This window comes from Panicum hallii, chromosome 5 (genome assembly GCF_002211085.1).
Source record: "Panicum hallii strain FIL2 chromosome 5, PHallii_v3.1, whole genome shotgun sequence".
Taxonomy (NCBI): domain Eukaryota; kingdom Viridiplantae; phylum Streptophyta; class Magnoliopsida; order Poales; family Poaceae; genus Panicum; species Panicum hallii.
The window spans coordinates 55,177,772-55,195,295 of NC_038046.1; the positions used below are offsets into that span (position 1 = coordinate 55,177,772).

General features: G+C 43.8%; 2 protein-coding genes across 2 annotated transcripts; one reads left to right on the plus strand and one right to left on the minus strand.

Moving 5' to 3' along the window:
• Nucleotides 1-1,622: 1,622 nt before the first annotated feature.
• On the minus strand, nucleotides 1,623-5,409 carry LOC112895985 (very-long-chain enoyl-CoA reductase). Its single transcript, XM_025964020.1, has 4 exons — nucleotides 5,244-5,409; nucleotides 5,018-5,057; nucleotides 2,018-2,772; nucleotides 1,623-1,933 (listed from the first exon to the last, which is right to left on the minus strand). Exons 1-4 carry the CDS (start codon nucleotides 5,310-5,312, stop codon nucleotides 1,865-1,867), a joined length of 933 nt encoding a protein of 310 aa, XP_025819805.1. The 5' UTR covers nucleotides 5,313-5,409; the 3' UTR covers nucleotides 1,623-1,864.
• A 1,396-nt stretch (nucleotides 5,410-6,805) lies between these two features.
• LOC112892820 (geranylgeranyl transferase type-1 subunit beta-like) lies at nucleotides 6,806-14,514 on the plus strand. The gene is given in 21 exon segments (XM_025959932.1): nucleotides 6,806-7,201; nucleotides 8,332-8,407; nucleotides 8,504-8,562; nucleotides 8,648-8,787; nucleotides 9,298-9,353; nucleotides 9,432-9,508; nucleotides 9,603-9,648; nucleotides 9,813-9,937; nucleotides 10,182-10,249; nucleotides 10,338-10,425; nucleotides 10,535-10,674; nucleotides 11,629-11,674; nucleotides 11,676-11,758; nucleotides 11,879-11,990; nucleotides 12,944-12,962; nucleotides 13,193-13,281; nucleotides 13,360-13,413; nucleotides 13,568-13,638; nucleotides 13,764-13,845; nucleotides 13,936-14,032; nucleotides 14,132-14,514. Coding segments are annotated over 21 exon segments (1,755 nt in total). The 5' UTR covers nucleotides 6,806-7,045; the 3' UTR covers nucleotides 14,203-14,514.
• Nucleotides 14,515-17,524: the final 3,010 nt, after the last annotated feature.

Consider the following 17,524-nt stretch of genomic DNA (forward strand, 5'->3'; position numbering starts at 1 on the left):
CCTGTTCTATATCCCTTGCTTCCTCCACATAAAATGCATTATATTCCGGACTCTCTAGAGTGTGTCAATTCACAAATTTTTCATGTGAATATCAAATCATATCAAGGTACAATCACGCTTTATTCTGAGGTAAAATTACCTACGAAAAGATTAAAAAAAATGGTACCTCCACAAACCAACTTCTCGTGAAATTCTTGTGAAATGGAAGAAAAAGCTTCAGTCTTCTTCGCACAACCGAACTCCCATGACCATGAGAGCGTGATCCAAGCATGTCTAACTTCTCATGTTAAATTCTCGGAATATTCTCATGCGAAGGCAGCTTGGAGATCTCTGCCACACTGATGTCATAAGGAATTCACACTTACCCATGACTAACTTGTGGGTTATGATCGATTTGCATGCTGCAGCATCTTTGGGCACCGGCTGCTACTGCCAGTGATGGAGCATAACAGAAATATAATGCAAAAGTCAACCTTGGAATGGCTACAGATATTCTAGAGTCATGTCTTGCTCAAGCTGACCTTTTCAGTGTGTCAAGCGTACTCTCAGATGAAAAATGACCGGATCAACCGGTCAGCTCGGTCAAACTCCGACGATCCTTCATCTTATGACCTAAAGAAAATTACAAAAAATAAGGAAAAAAATCCTAAGATCATGTGGCTGTGGATTCGTTGAGATGACCTGAAGTGTCAAACGGAGCATGGAAAACTTCTAGTACAGATGTCGGAGCTGAAAGGCTGCCGCTAGAGACACTGTAATTGACTGGTCACTGCTCTTCTAGCTCGCTTGTCGCTTGTTGGAGTAGCTGACAATACAAACAGTACGGGTCAGTGGTCGCAGGAGACCGGCGACAAGGGAGCACGCTGTGAAAGCGATGGTCAGCAAGAAAGTTTCCGGTCTAATTGGCGTGCTGCCACCAAACATCTTAGGTCTTACGCAATTCGTTTGTATGGGCATATTCCTTCATAGAACATCCTATGTTCATATATTAGTCTCTACCAAACGATGTCGTAAAAGAATGCTTTATTTCACAGATTATCTTTTCTCTTGAAAAGAGATCTGCAGTGCGCATCATGTTTGGTAGAGAACTAAGGAATAGTATTGCAACAGTCTTGTGGCAAGAACATTGCCCAGCCATCATGTTTGGTATATGACATGTGGACCAAGTGACTAAGAAGTTAACAGTCTAATTTATGGAAGCAACCAAACACTAGAGAAACTATGTCTGGTGCCAACCTTAGGCATCAATCCAAATAGGCCCTCAGAGTTTTTCTTTAGGTCCTCTGTTAGTAATTGGCCCCATGAAGGCCCAGTCTGGAAGTAAAAAAAAAAAAGCGTGGCCTGCAGATTACCTAGATTGAAAAAAAAATGTGAGCAGTTGAAAAAAAAATCTATGTTTGGTTTTAGTGGCGAGGATAGCAAGCCCAAAAGTAGATGTCATTGGTACTTCACATGATAGCTGTGCCATCCAGGAATCAAACATCACCGGAACAACAAAGTCAAGCATCAGGATCAAGTTTTTGATGACATATATGCAGGATGATAGGACAGCAACAGCAAGCGTCAATAGGAAGTTATTTTGCATTTACTTCTGCTTGGACAAATAGGGGCGAAAAAGAAGATGACAGCAGATGAACCTTCGATTGTATTACGACAGGAGCACATGACATTTCGAAAGAATACCAAAGGAAAAATTTAACATCCACCTTTCGGATTAGAAATTTCAGACTTCACGATCAAGGTTCAACTGGTACAAAGGCACGATTAGTACAAATGTTTGCATGAATTTCATGACTTGGAACTTCTGAAGGCTGGGATGTAGGAAATGTTGAACCGTGACAGGCCAGCCGCAATCACCACCTCTTCACAGGAACGGAGGGAGAATCACCCAGCGGCGAGGATACTTGGGCCTCCCATCCTTGCCATCAAACAGCTGCAGAATAAGCAACGTCAGTAAAGCTATGACACCTGTGTGGTATTGGTCAGTAAAGCTATGTCAGGGAAGAACAAAACTTGCCTTCTTCAAGCGGCTGTGCTTGCCTAGCGCCCAGTTGGTCATGATGCTTGCTGCCACGACAAGGAAGATGTAGCCTGCCACAGTCTGTGTGGCAATGTTGAACCCGATCCACTGGTAGATCTCGGTGGTGTAGTTGGCGCAGGTCACAATGTTGAACAAGAAACCACGGGGGATCTGGTAACCACCGCTGCCGCTCGGGCTTCTGAGGTTCCTCAGCAGGATGTGGCAGTAGAAGTTTGCGATCTGGCAGATGATTCCGAAGCCAAACCCAATCTTCATCTGCAGATCACTCACTGGGGTGTAGAGCGGGTGGTTGCAGTAGTAAGCGATGTAAGCGCCGAAGGTCCAGTAGTAAGCGCAGTTCCTGAAGACATTTGACAAAGGTGATGTAGCATGGCTGAAACGGTGCACGAAGAACGTCTCCATGATCCTCTTGAAGTAGTGGAAGCACCAGTAGTACATGGCATAGGTCTGGACAGGGTGGATGACCCGTTCTCCCTCATACCCGAAGAATTTATAGACGGGCAGATAATAGAACATGGGGTAGATGATAAGAGGACCCAAGTACTCAAAGAAGAACAGCGTGCTGTAGTAGACTTGCGGGCCTAAATCTTTGAAGACTACCGTGAGTGAACCAGAACCCTTCTCACAGTATTCTGACAGGCTGGCCTTCGGATTGAGAACTACTGGCTTTCCACTTTTTCCAGGCTGAAGAGGGAGGGTGAGCCGCTGCCTAGAAGGATAATACTTCTTAGCTGCATTATGCAGAGATAAGCAGTTAGCAAGTCATACATCATAAAGAGAAAAGTTGCACATCACAAGGAGAAATATGTTCCGGGAGAAAGCAAAATGAGACTAATGCATGATTAAATATTTTCATCCAACCAGATTGACACAAAACATTTTACTAGATGCAAACTCTAATATTGTTCTACCAATTAGTGGCACAAGCTTGAAGTTAAAATAGCATTAGTTTGGATCCAATAAAATACACTACACTTAGCTTTGCAGTAACCAGATTTTAGCAATCTTGCAATGATTACTAGACCCACTTAGAAGATATCAGTTGCTCACATCTCAGTCACCTATTCTGGGTTATATACCTTTGGTAGAGCATCATGGAGCTACTTTAGAATATGTACACAAGGTGCAAAATTTGCATGCCAATTTGGAAAGTGTTCGTCATTCCAAATTCGACCAAAATCTGGAAGCAAATTAGCCCTATGCTTCAAGTCTAAATTGAGGGCAGAGCACCACACCACTGCAAGTTGTCATATTGCAACTCAACAATCCATGTTAGAAGCATTCAATGCATTTAAACTGCACTGCTTAACCATACAAGATGATATACTCTAGTGTCACCCAATCACATGGCAGCATGCCAGCAAACCTGCTTTAGTGATCCAACATGAGTCATGACTCATGAACAATAAGTGCCTGAGCTCACCACCTCAGTATAATATTATGGAAGTAAGTGGACTAACATGCAGATCTACTTACTAGTCTGCAGAGTGTACAACTGAAGAAGATGGTGCCTATGAATGTGACAATAACTACCATAAAAGCATAAGATGCCTCCTAAAATTCTTATAACAGATGCAGCTAAATATGATATTTCAAGAAGTGAACATGGCAATGCTATGCTCATCGACGATTGAGCAGAAGGTTAACAAACAGAAATTAGAATCCTGACAGCACTTTAGCTTGAAAAACAGAAAACAATATATATAGTAGGAATGTAGAGCCTACACTACACATACTTCCTGGTTCTGTCAACCAATAGCAAGAAATTTATATTAACCCCTGGTGCACAAACATAATTAGGAGCATTTGTGCAAACTACAAAGTACATACTTTCCTTAAACTTTTGACATAAGCAACCATGCTTACATACTTTGGATTAAACAGTTCTGAACATAATGAACATCGACTGAATGCTGTACAGATGCTATTTCTAAAGACAGTTGAAAAGCCGTCCCAGAACCAACTTCTACAAAACTGCTCAACAACACTTGTGTTCCCATCTAATTTGTCCCTTAAGATTTCTTTTCCATTGCTCAAGGCTCACAAAAAGAGTGCGTTTTTAGAAAAAAAAGAAAAAAAAATCAAAGGGTGTGAGTTGATGCTGATGGCCAACTCCCTCCTACCTAAACAGATCCTAACGACCTGCAGCACCAAAACCCCAAAAAGAATCCCTACCAAATCTGGGCAACCAAGGAAAGCGACCAATAAAAATGATCCATGGTTGACTAGAGGTATTGACATGCAGTCGTGTGGATTGGATTGCAAGTACTAGATACGGTTGCAGCATTAGTATTGACCCAGTTGTTTGCTAGGTTAGCCTCTTCAACCCTATGAACGCTATGTTTCCTTTCAAGGCTAGAATCAAGAACTAACACACAAACCGCATACAAAGGCGCCCATATACTATTGTACAGCACCCCCCCCCCCCCCCGCCCCTGCCCTGTTCACAGAGAATTCCGGAAAGCATGATAAACCTGCTACCTCATAGAAGCATCAGCACCAACCTACTGGGCATCCAATCAAGCAATCGCTGAAGATTAGAATTTGTTAAAGAAGCTTGCAGAATGAACTTGCATGATGTTTTTTTTTGGGAAAAAAAGGCAACAATACGATTTATAATAACATGATCGATGAGCCTCTAGAATCGAAGGCTACATATCGAATTGTTAGCAAAGCAGCCGTGAATCATTTTTTTTTAACAATCACCACAACAGCACTCACTATTGCAAGAGCATAAAGGTACTTCCACGTGACCCTGCAAAGATTACTAGCTCAACTAAAGCAGTTAGAGCACATAGATTCCTACGTACTTGGCAAAGACACTGGCACGCAGCAAACAGCTCATGCTCGCTCACAACTCGAGAACACGCAGATTTCTTCCTCAAAACGAAACATTGCAGCGCACAAATGGAGCACAGGAACTGCAGCAAGTGCGAACAAGTTGCGAAATTTGAGCAAGCAAGCGAATCCACTTACTCCTGGCGTGGATGGCCTCCTGCAGATCCGCGACCTTGGCCTGCACAAACGGACCGAGAAGCCAATCAAAATTCCAAGCCTTTCCGCGAGATCTTAAAGCCCAAAGAGTTAACAAAACCTCCCCCAGGAAGCCCGCGGGGTGGAACCCAGTCCCCCGGCCCAAATCAAGAGGCGGCGGCGGGAGGGGAGCGGAAGCGGGAGCAGGAGCAGGGGCAGGAGAACGTACCGATTCCTTGAGGTCGATGCCGCCCTTGACGACCTCCCGGCCGCTCCGGGACACGACGGTGACCTTCATCCCGCCCGCCCCGCGCTGCAGCAGCGAGGCAACGGTGTGGCGGTGTGGCCGAGGAGGAGAAGTGAAGAGGAAGAGGCGACGGGGCGGTGAGGGAGCGGACGGAGGGAGGTGGCGTATTTGATCCCGCGGCGGCGGGGCTGCGGGGGCTTGGTGGGCCCGCGTGCAGGTGGGGGAGTTGGACCCACCCGGAGTTATGTGGCTCAACTTCTTGATGTGGACCGGGTCCATACGTCTCTGAACAGTGTACTAGTATTTTTTTTTTCAAAATTAGTGTACGAAGTTGGAGTCATAAACCGGTGCAAAGCATGTGAGTCGAATTCTGGTTCAAATTCAAGCTGATGATACAGGTCAGATACTAGCGTTTTTTGCTTTGGTAAAATTCGGTGGATTCGTGCAGCGCCACTGCAGTTGGAAGTTGGAACGTTCTCTTGAGACGCAGATTTTTTGTGTGAAATTCGAGGCAGATTCCGTTGGAATCATCATCAGCCTCGTGGTCCACACCACGGCCATGGTCAGATGTCAGCCGGCGCATGGACCCGGTGCACGGACGCTGGAGCAGCAGGCCAGGCCAGCGGCGGCGAGCGGAGTAAAGAGGCCCGCAGGCTGCCGCAGTTGGTTGGGGAGTAGCGCGGGCGGCCCAACGGCCCCCCCAACGCCGCGCGACCCCGACCCCGAGTCCCCGACCCCGACCGTCCGTCCGTCCCACACCCCGAGCGCGCACGCTCTTGCCGTGCCGCTTCGTCGACCCCATCCTTGCCGGCCGGCCGCCGTCCACCCGCCACCTCCGCACCAGCACCTTCCCTGCACGGATGCTCGTACGCTGTGTCATGGTCCGTCTCCGACGTACGCCGGCGCGGCGGGCCCGCGCCGCTCCGAGTCCTCCGGCGCGCCGTCGTCGCTCCCTCCGATCTAGCTTAGCTGCCGTCGATTGGATCAATTGCTTTGCTAGTTTGGTGATATTCAAATGTGTATTTGTTCCAAACCGTTTCAACTAACGTATTCCTTACGAATAGGGCTGGAGTTAAGGGGCCATGTTAATCATATTTTTCGACTTATTACAAAACTAATAACGTCTGTACGCCTCACTCACGTGCCATAGTTCCGCTCTGCCAAAAGTTTGGCTTTGCCCATTCATGCCAAACACTTGTTCCCCCTGTAACGCACGAAATTCGCCCCAATCGTGAACCAGACAACACATCTTAAAGCTCGAATTTGGCAATTGACAAATATTTCTAAGGTAAACGATGTTCAAATGAACTGGTAGGATGGATGTGCAAAAGATTTCTAAGGTAAAAGCGAACTCGAGCTGTTTGATTTTTTTAATTCAAAGATCAATCACCCAAATTATGCTCATGTTTGCGGTTGATGAAGTGTTCATAATAATGGACTTCGACTCCGAGTAAACACGTGGAGGTTAGAATTACAAGACATGCAAATTTCCCCCGAATTCAACCCAGTTTCAGCCCACTCGTTGTACATTGGAGTATCTTCCCTAAACCTCCTCCACTCGTTCAAGTTCAACCGGTGAAGCGGCGCGTTCTTCCAACTTCCGAGCCCTAACGACACAGTTCGCGCACAGCTGGGCGCTGGTCTGGTCCTTGATTCGTGCCACCACCACGGACCGAGGCAGCGGATCCGACCGGCTCCGGCGGGGTCTGGAGAAGCGAGGGCGGCGACCAAACGGGACCTTGGAGGTAGCGCCGGCGGCGACGAGGTACTCTCGTCCGCCGGAGATGGGGAAGCGGGGATTTGCGCGCGCGCGCCACGTGGCGTTCTTCGATGCCATGGCCACCGAGCTCCCCGACGACTACGCCCCGCAGGAGGTCAACCACCTCACCCTCGGCTACTTCGCCGTCGGCGGCCTCTCGCTCCTTCGGGAGCTCGACCGGGTAAGATCCGGCGGCCCGCTCCGCCGCGACGCGTCTTCTATCGATCCGCTCCAGCAATTACGCAGAAGTTTAGATGTTCGGAACTTTATTCTTCCAGTGATTTTTGATGTTCTGGATGCGCCTGCGTGCAAAGATTGGATCTTGATTACACTTGGCAGGGGCATCCTGCGGTTGTTTTGATTGCAGTTAGTAACTTAAATGCAAAATAGCTTAGATCTAGGCAGCAGCGTATCTCTCCTCCTGAACATATCATTTTCTTGGAAAGTAGCTTTTAGATGGTAGGCTGGTTAGGAAGGCAGCACCTAGTACAAGGAGGTAGAAGAGGAACATCCAAATCTTGTGATAGAAAGAAAGATGAAAGAACTGTAGCTCTCTCTGTCATTAAATTCCATTAAATTGGGACAATGAGTGCAATTGAGTAGTATTAAATAAATTAGTTGAAGAATTCGTACTGGTAAGCACAAGTAATATTCATAATGATAAATGCTGGAGCGTGGAGGTGGCAAGTATGAAGATAGCGATAAATGCAGAAGGTTGCCAGTATGGAGATAGCGGAATACCACTTAGATGGACGGATGAATGACCGGGTGGACTTTTCAATGATTCTGAAGGCTTCTATGAGTGACACTAACATCTGATCTGTTAGATAATTAGTTTATTCAAGGTGCTTATGGCCTTTCAGGTGAACGAGACTGGGGGATACTGTACAAATCTTCTTGACATGTACATGCATATGTTCACTGTGATCTGTTTCATGGGAAATACATGTGTGGCATTTCTGTCTAAAGGAAATAGGGAGCCTACGTGGCATTGATGCTGTAGCAGCAAGGTGGCACAAGTTCCCTTAACGCCGATATTGTAGTCTAAATTTTCTGTCTTCTAGGTAGCAGTCAGTTGAGTTGCTGTGAGCAGTTGGGTGCTGCCTAGATAGTTACCGACTAAATTTATCCTAGTCAATTTTGATTGCTTATTATGTGAACTTTGTGAAGTATGCCTCAGATTTGGCATAGTATGCTGAAGGAGTGAAATGTATCCTGTAATACTATTTCGCTAGCTTTACTTGTAAGTAAGAAGCAATGCAATAAACTGACTAACGGAGATGTCGTGTATCTGTTTTTTCCTCCCTCTAGGTTAACAAGGATGAAATAGCCAAATGGGTTTTGTCTTTTCAAGTTCATCCTGAGGCACATGGTGATGAGGATAATGGTAAGTTTCCTTGATAATGTTTTAGAAAAACTACCACAATATCTAAATTACCTATTTCAGCTGTAATATGTTATGTAAGAATTTATATGTTTCTAGGTTCATTTTATGGATTCTGTGGTTCTAGATCAACTCAATTTCCTTTGCCTAATGTGAAGGTATGAGTGGCTAATGGTTGTACATTTTCACATTTGTATCTTGATATTATTTTTTTTGTTAAATTTTGAAGATGCTCTGTTGCAGGACCCTTGCCACAACGGTAGTCATCTTGCAAGCACTTATTCTGCCCTTGCTATCCTGAAGATTGTAGGCTACGATCTAGCAAATATTGATAGCAAGGCACTTTTATTGTCTATGAAAAAGCTCCAACAACCAGATGGAAGGTAGGTATTTAGCTTTGGTCTCCCATCTCATAGTTATTAGACTTGTAATTGGCGCATAAAATATCTATCCTTCCACATCTGCTTACATTATCAAGAGAATAGCTTCACCCACCTTACATTCTCTTTTATGATTTTTTTAATATCCTGCAGTTGGTTCACATCCCTGATTGTTTGAGTTTGAGGAACATATATGCTTGCTACCTTTTTCATATGCTGCACTCAACTTTTCTATGCACTAAATCATGTTCTCTTGTTGAAACATACTTCACATTAGTTAATGCCACCTTTTTCGTCTTTGTACTTTTGGCCTTAGCAATGCTTTTCAGACAGAATGTTAAGATGGTATGTTCTGAGTAAATGCATGCATTCTATAGATGGTTCTTGTCTGTGCATGTGATCTTACTTATCTGTGAGCTTTTGGTTGGTTGTTAGTTAGCGTAGTAGGCCTCTGTTTTATGAACACATATCTTTTGTAGTACATTGGTTTACTTGACAAGCATCTTTCTGTAGCTTCATGCCTACTCATATTGGGGCGGAAACGGACCTGCGCTTTGTATACTGTGCAGGTGAGGAGCACTGTCCTTTGTTTACGTTAGTTTGAATCGTCTGTTGATATAACTTAGCACATATGATTGTCTTTTCAGCTGCAATCTGCTCAATGCTAGATGACTGGACAGGAATGGACAAGTTAAAGGCAAAAGAATACATTTTTAACTGCCAGGTTGATTTTTAAAAGTTTAGAATGTACCGCATTTTATTGAGATTGCAAAGGCCATTCAACTACAATGCCTAATTCTTATTGCTATCATATGCAGTCATATGATGGAGGCTTTGGCATGGTTCCTGGTTCCGAATCTCATGGTAAGCAATTTCATTGACATTTCGATGTGTTGCTTTACCTACTTTGTTTGTCAGTAACATTTGGTAGTTACCATTTGATTATGTGGCAACTGAGTTTAATATTTGCTTGCTACTTTGCAATGGACTTTTGGTTCTCATTGTTTGTCTTCGTGTTAGTGAGTCAGGTGGAGGAACTTTTTGTGCTGTTGCGGCTCTCCATCTAATGGGCTTTGTTCAAGTCGATTTGGCATCCAACTTAAGAGATTCTGCATCTATTGACATACGCATGCTCCTTGAGTGGTGTCTTCAGGTTGAAATTGTGCCCAATCACATCTTCATCTCTGCAATTATATGTCAAAGATTCACTCTTATGTGATTATAGCTATAAGATATTTCTTATCTACCATGTAAACATGCCATTTTTTCTTTTGCCCATGGCTGAGAAAGAAATTGAAATAGAAAAATGGCAAAAGAAAGCAATGGAACGTTAATAAGAACTGCATTTCCTTTACAACTGTTGTAGCTTACAAAGTGATTGCACTATTATTGTGCAGAGGCAAGTGACTGATGGAGGATTCCAAGGGAGAAGAAACAAGCCCAGTGATACCTGCTATGCTTTTTGGTAAGTTTATTTCTCCCATCTGTGTACTAGCTGTCTGAGAAGCAACAAGAACCATAGCTAATTTTCTTGCTTCCATTTCACTTCACAGGGTTGGTGGTGTCCTAAAGATCATTGGCGCTTACCATTTGATCGATCATTGTGCTCTTCGGGAATTTTTGCTGACCTGCCAGTCACCTGTAATGACTAATACCTCTTCTATCTTCTGTCAACTAAGTTACATTCTCAAATTGGTCATGTTTTCTTTTTTTTTCTTCCTGACTGGATCTGTCTTTGATGGCACTACAGTATGGAGGCTTTACAAAATTTCCATACAATCGGATCCCAGACATCTACCATTCTTACTACGGCCTGGCTGCCCTTTCCTTGTTGGAAGAGGAAGGACTTGAACCCCTCTGCGTTGAACTAGGGATCCTCTTGGCTGCATTGTAGAAATTTGTATTTCTAGCGGATCTGATTAGTCTACAGTGTTTTGGAAAGACAAGTCTTGTAATATAGTACCACATACAGGCTATACAGCTGAAAGCGGAGGAAGTAATTTACAGATGAAGTTGGTATGTTTTTTCAGTGTGCTTTGGATGGGCAGATCATGTAATATTAGTTTGGGTGTTCTAAATATGTGTGATTGTTTGGCTGTAGAGGAGCGTCATGGATATGCTAACTGAAACTGTCATCTTCCCAGTTGGTTGCGCTAATTGTTGACAGTTGAGTTAGCTGAACGGTTTTATTATCACTTGGAAAGGTACTATGTTCAATGTTTCTGGTGCATGTGTTTGGCATAACTGTATGACTTGCAAGTACTGACGTCAACAGCTCTGTGTAGCATTTTTTCATGACAACTTTATGTTTCAGTTACAACCTAGACATCTGCACGCTCTTCATTTTTCTTCCAGAACTCAGGCAAAAAAAAAAAATTAAAACATTCAGCTGGAGCTCTGGATCAAAACAACTACACTGTTTTGATCACGGGGTTACCATGACTTGATTTATAAAGATTGATGACTGCCCATGGAGGATAATAAAAGACGTATTTTTTCTTGAAGAGCTGAAAAGAGGAAGGAAAAAGAAAGGGCATGTTCATTGTACTGCTACTACACTTGTGTGACAGGTTTTGTTTGCTGCTTCACACGGACGGAATTGGCGCAGGCGGCGGGCGGGCAGTTACGCAGCTGCAGCGGCAATCCTCCGCCCACCCGTTCACCTGTCCTCCACGGCTCCACCCACCCCGATCCGATCCCCAATTGAATTCCAATTCAATCCAACCAGTTGTTGGCCCGCCGCTGCCAGATTGAATCGAATTCCCGTCCGTGCAGCCCACCGCCAAGCCGCCGAGGCTTATTTTACGCCGTCTGACGTGATGCGAGCGGCGTGCTACTAAGTAGCCAGTTAGCCAAAACCCACCCATCTCGGCGTCTCGTTCCTCCTCGCTGCGGCTCCGGCGATGGCGGGCGTTGGCTCGGCGCTGCGGCGGCTCTACCTATCGGTCTACAACTGGGTTGTCTTCGTCGGATGGTCCGTGCCCCGCCCGCCTGCTGCTCTTCCTCTTTGTTCCGGGTGGATATTTCCCGTCTTGCTTCTTTGCCCGCTTCTTGGATTGATTCGGGACGTTTGTTGGATCTCGTGGTTTTGCAGGGCGCAGGTGCTGTATTACGCCGTCCTGGTGCTGCGGAAGAGCGGGCACGAGGCCGTCTACGCCGCTGTCGAGCGGCCGCTGCAGTTCGCGCAGACGGCCGCAATCATGGAGGTATGTCGTTTTCTCTTTGTTTATTTATCGTTCCTCCTCCATTTTTATCTAGTGGTGTACTTCAGTTTTTGCTACCACTGTAAAAGCTGTGAGCTTGGCGCAATTGGAGGTTTTTGTTTAGCTCATTAGTTGTACTCTAGGCCTATCCAGGATTATTGGCTTACTGCTGTGAAGTTTGGGTACGGACACGAGTAAAATTCGTTAGAGTTCTAGGCAGAAACTGCAAATCAACGAAACTGATATGTATACAAATACCGCGGTGATTCAACTTCAGTGATTTGTTTTTGCTGTGCTAGATGAACTGTGTGAAATTTCTTCTAGTTCCGTAGTTCACGAATCAGTGTTTCTTTCCTTCTCCCTCATTTTCATTTAATGGTCCTATTCATTTTTTTTGCTCTGTCACAGTAAAGCTATAAACTTAGCACAAATTGCATATTTTTGTTCAGCTCATTAGTTGTAGTCAGGATCTACCCTAATAAGATTTACCACTTGAAGTTTGGGTAAAGATACAAGCAAAATTCTCTCCTTGTGGTTCTGAGTAGAAGAACTGAAAATCCACATAGCTATTATCCATAGTTACTTCAGTTACTAGGGGCTGTAGCAAAATTCCGAGGTGATTCAGCTTCCTGTATATTCTTTTGCTGTGCTAGGTGAACTCTGTGTGAAATTTCTAGTATTGTCGTAGTTCAAGATTCAGTGTTCTTTTGCTTAATGTGGATTTGCTGCTATGCATAGTAACTTCAGTTACTAGGTGTTGTAGCAAAATACTGCGGTGATTCAACGCCAGTTATATTCTTTTGCTATGCTAGGTGAACTTTGTGTGAAATTTCTTATAGTGTCGTAGTTCAAGATTCAATGTTCTTTTGCTTAATTTCTTGCCACATGAAGATTTTGAGGTACTAAACTCTTTGTGTTTCCCTGGTTGCAACAATGATGGTGGATTGGTGGGACAGATTCTGCACGGACTTGTAGGTACGAATTTTTTCTTTCTGCTTGACTGATATTAGTATATACCTCTTTTTCCTGGTAGTCTTCTCAAAAAGTGGACCTGATCCTAGATCTTGAACACATCGGAGACTTGACTTTCATTTTTCAAACAGTGTCCTAGGATTATTAGATCTATATGAAAATGATGTTTTCTTCACTCATGTGGTATTTGTTCATTTTTTGTCAGTGTTGTGATAAGGTTGTCTTCTTTTTAGGGTTGGTGAGGTCTCCGGTGTCTGCTACTCTTCCACAAATTGGATCCAGGTTGTTCCTTACATGGGGCATCTTGTGGAGTTTTCCTGAGGTATTGTCCACTAGCAAGTGTTCATATTTCTTACATGACATCCTTTCTGTAGGAATATATAATGACCTTGTTTTGCAGACCCGATCCCACATTCTTGTTACCACCCTGGTCATAAGCTGGTCGATCACAGAGGTACTTATTTCTTGATGTGATTCTTCAAAGTACTCACTTGAAACTCCTAGAACTCAGAATGTCGCGCTTAAGTACATGATACTAAAACCTAAATACTAGCACCTTATTTTCTGCATTTCAGAGTAACCTTATGAGAAACTGTTTTTTACCGCAGATCATTAGATACTCTTTTTTTGGGATGAAGGAGGCACTTGGATTTACACCTTCATGGCTCCTATGGCTGAGGTTGGTACTCGTCAAGAAAAAATGTATCTCACAATTTGCTCTAAATTTAGAGATTATTTACTATATTATCAATAAATTTCTTTAAAAGTGTCATGTTTAATTTTTGTGCTATTGATTGCTTGCAGGTATAGCACCTTTATGGTGTTGTATCCTACTGGTATCTCGAGCGAGGTTGGCCTGATTTGGATTGCCTTGCCATACATAAAGGTAAGTGGGGAAAAAAAACATAAAGAGCTCAATGTTGTTCATCTTGTAACAGTCATTTTAACTGCTCATTTTATTGGTGACTGATTTCAGGCATCGGAGAAATATTGCTTTAGATTGCCGAACAGATGGAATTTCTCGTATGATTACTACTTTACATCCATTCTTGCCCTCATGATCTATATTCCAGGTAACCCTTCCCTTCTTAGCTAGCTTGTTCCTTTTTGCTATTAATATTCTAGGGAAATAGGGTCTTACAAGAAGGTGCATTGTTTCACTTTGGTTGCAGGAAGCCCGCACATGTTCACCTACATGCTCTCTCAGCGCAAGAAAGCTCTATCGAAGGCTAAAACTGCGTAATGCTGCTAAGAGCTTGGTAACCGAATGCATTGCGTGATGTCGCAATGTGCCTCAACTCTTTCAGTAGAAGTTAGTGATTGGGGATTGTTAGAATAGAACTATTCTCATGAATTGTTCGATCAATACATGTTGTACCAAGGAATGTATCAGGTGCTGCATGTTTGAACTATTGTTGTTTCAAAATCGGCCATAATTCACAGGGTGAATTTCCATGTTGATTTGATGCCTTTGTTGATCCCTCATACATCTGATACAAATATCTGTTGTTGTACTTGAAATGCCATGGTGATTTGATGCCCTTTTTCCAATTAATGCTAATCTCTCATACATCCGCCAGATGTGCTGTTGTACTGTGTCAATCGGATTTGAGTTTTAGACAACAATACATGATTGTTTATATATGCATGATTGATGCTGACAGCCAATAGCACATAAATGTATTATATTTTCTTTAATCCCTTCCTATTCTCAACATGCTCAAAGCAAGTATCCAAATAGTGGAAGGCTAACGGATTGTTTCAACAAACTAATTAAAAATGATTGATTAGCCCTGAGGCCGCTGTATTTTCGGCTCTACCTACATGCACGTGATTGACTGCAACCGATTAACAACCTTGCTAGCATGGTATGAGTGCATACATGTTTTCCACGGAATGAGTATGGATGCATACTTACTTCAAAAAACAAAATGAGTATACGGGCATATATACACTCATCCGAGTGTATGGGCTCAGGGAATTACATAGTCCTTATCAACCTAGTAACCCTTTTTGGAGTGTACACATAATCCGTACTACTAATGTAAACTAGACCCTACGACTACTCCGATCCACCGATATGTTCTACTGCCGAAACTTCTCCGATGCCTGCTCCTTCAACGTACTCTCGTGCGATCTGCACATGGGACGCAAAAGGGTGCTGTTAGAACTTGAACGATCTCCGCATGTATGAACTGGATCGATCGTATTAGAATGTCCTTTTAGAACCAAAAAGAAACAAGAAGACAGAAAGCAGAGCATGCATGATCCAATGGTGAGGTACTGAGGATGACAGGATCAGCGCAGAACATGCATGGGAGGGTGGTGCGGTAAATCCTTGGGGATTCAGAGGAGGTATGGGTACATACTTGTTCACCGATCGAGGAGTTCCAGGTTCACAGATGCACGAGCAGAAGGAAGGGCAGCTCCGGGAAGTAGAAGAGTGGACGGTGGTGTACCCGCCCCACGGAAGAGAGCGCACATGACGAGTACGACGGATGGTAAGAGACTCTAAATCTAGACTATAATTAAAGAGTCGGACTCCAATTTTATTCAATTTTAAACTGAATATATATAAGGGTTAATTTTAAGCTAAACATACATATTAAACTCTTCATATATTATACCTAATCTAATTTTTTAATCGAATTTGAACTTTTTTGCGAACATACCTGGGCACGTATTTTAGACATCTGCACACTCTTCACCTTTTGTTTTAGAATTCAGGTTAAAAAATCAGCTGGAGCTCTGCATCAAACAAAACAACTCGAAAATATAAATTTTCTTGGACAGCAGAAACAGAGAATACAAAGGGCATGGTCATTATTTTTTAAAAAAAAACCCAAGGGCGTGTCTATGGCACCGACTGCATTTGCTGGTCACACGGGCGGAATTGGCGAGCGCGGCGAGCAGGCAGAGTTATGCAGCTGCAGCGGCAATAACTGCCACCCCTACTGCCCACCTACCTCATCCGATCCCAATTGCCGAATCAATCCGGGCAGTTGTTGGCCTGCTGCTGCAAGACTCGGATCCAATCCGACTCCGAGGCCCGCCTAAGATGCCAAGAGTATTTGACGGCATCTGATGCGCGTGGTTACTCCGTGTGCTAGCCAACTCAGGACCCCGGTCACAGCCACCCTCGGCGTTTTCTTCCTCTCGGCGGCTCCGGACATTTTCTTGCCTTGTGCGGCTCCGGCGATGGCGGGCGTCGGCTCGGCGCTGCGACAGATCTATCTCTCGGTCTATAACTGGGTCGTCTTCGCTAGATGGTCCGTCGCCCCGCCTACTCGCTGCTCTTCTTCTCGGTTCCTGATGGATCTTTGCCGTCTTGCTTCGTTGTCCGCTTTTGAAAAGCCATTTAGGCTCGTTTAGTGAATTTTGGTGTATTAATGATATATGTTTATAGAAACTAATGCTACTCGTAAGAATGTGAGCAGTAACTACAGATAATACCTGAACAATTGAAAAGGATATGATAAAAAAAGAATGAAAGTTGCAAGGCGAAGGTTCATGGAATTTTAATTACTTTACTTTTTAAATTTGAGAATAAAAATAACGTACTATCAAGAGAAACATAAAATATACTCGTTTTACGTAGAAAAATATGCTCAAGATGATCTAGAAAACTATGAGAGACACTTTTGCATTTTGCACTCACACAACATATGTGATATTTTGTTTAGAGTGTTTCTGCAGAAAAGTCCAGAGTTTCCGAAGATTTTTTCGGAGTCTCCAGACATGCGATTTCTACGGAGTGTCCGGAGTTCATATATGTGAGTCTCCGCACATCTGGAGTGGGGCTCCTCTGCGTTGAACTGGGGTTCCTCTCTGCTGCGTTACAGAAAGTTGCATTTCTAGCGAATCTGATTAATCTGCAGTCTTTTGGAAAGACAGGTCTTGAAATATAGTACAACATGCAGGCTATACAGCTGAAAGCCGAGGAAGTAATTTACAGATGAAATTTGTCTGTTTTATCAGTGTGCTTTGGATGGGAAGATCATGTAATATAGTTTGGGGGTTCTAAAGATGTGTGATAGTTTGGTTGTAGAGGAGCGCCATGGACATGCTAACTGAAACTGTCATCTTCCCAGTTGGTTGAGCTAATTGTTGACAGTTGAGTTAGCTGAACGGTTTTATTATCACTTGGAAAGCTACTAGTATGTTTGATGTTTCTGGTGCATCTGTTTGGCATAACTGTATGACTTGCTAGTACTGACGTCAACAGCTCTGTATAGCATTTTTTCATGACAACTTTATGTTTCCGTTACAACCTAGACATCTGCACGCCCTTCATTTTTCTTTCGGAATTCAGGCAAAAAAAAACATTCAGCTGGAGCTCTGATTGATCACAGGGTTACCATGACTTGATTTATAAAGATTGACTGTCCATGGGGATAATAAAAAGATGTATTTTTTACTTGGAGAGCTGAAAAGAGGAAGAAAATAGAAAGGGCATGTTCACTGCACTGCTGCTACACTTGTGTGACAGTGCTTCACACGGACGAATTGGCGCGGGAGACGGGCGGGCAGTTACGCAGCTGCAGCGGCAATAACTCCCCTCTGCC

Bases quoted from the DNA above. Each gene is read 5' to 3' on its own strand.
- LOC112895985 (XM_025964020.1), bottom strand. From the start codon at position 5,312: ATGAAGGTCACCGTCGTGTCCCGGAGCGGCCGGGAGGTCGTCAAGGGC. The intron at 2,773-5,017 runs GTAAGTGGATTC...TGCATAATGCAG, and splicing joins GGAGGCCATCCACGCCAGGA to CTAAGAAGTATTATCCTTCT. The intron at 1,934-2,017 runs GCAAGTTTTGTT...CTTATTCTGCAG, and splicing joins AGCACAGCCGCTTGAAGAAG to CTGTTTGATGGCAAGGATGG.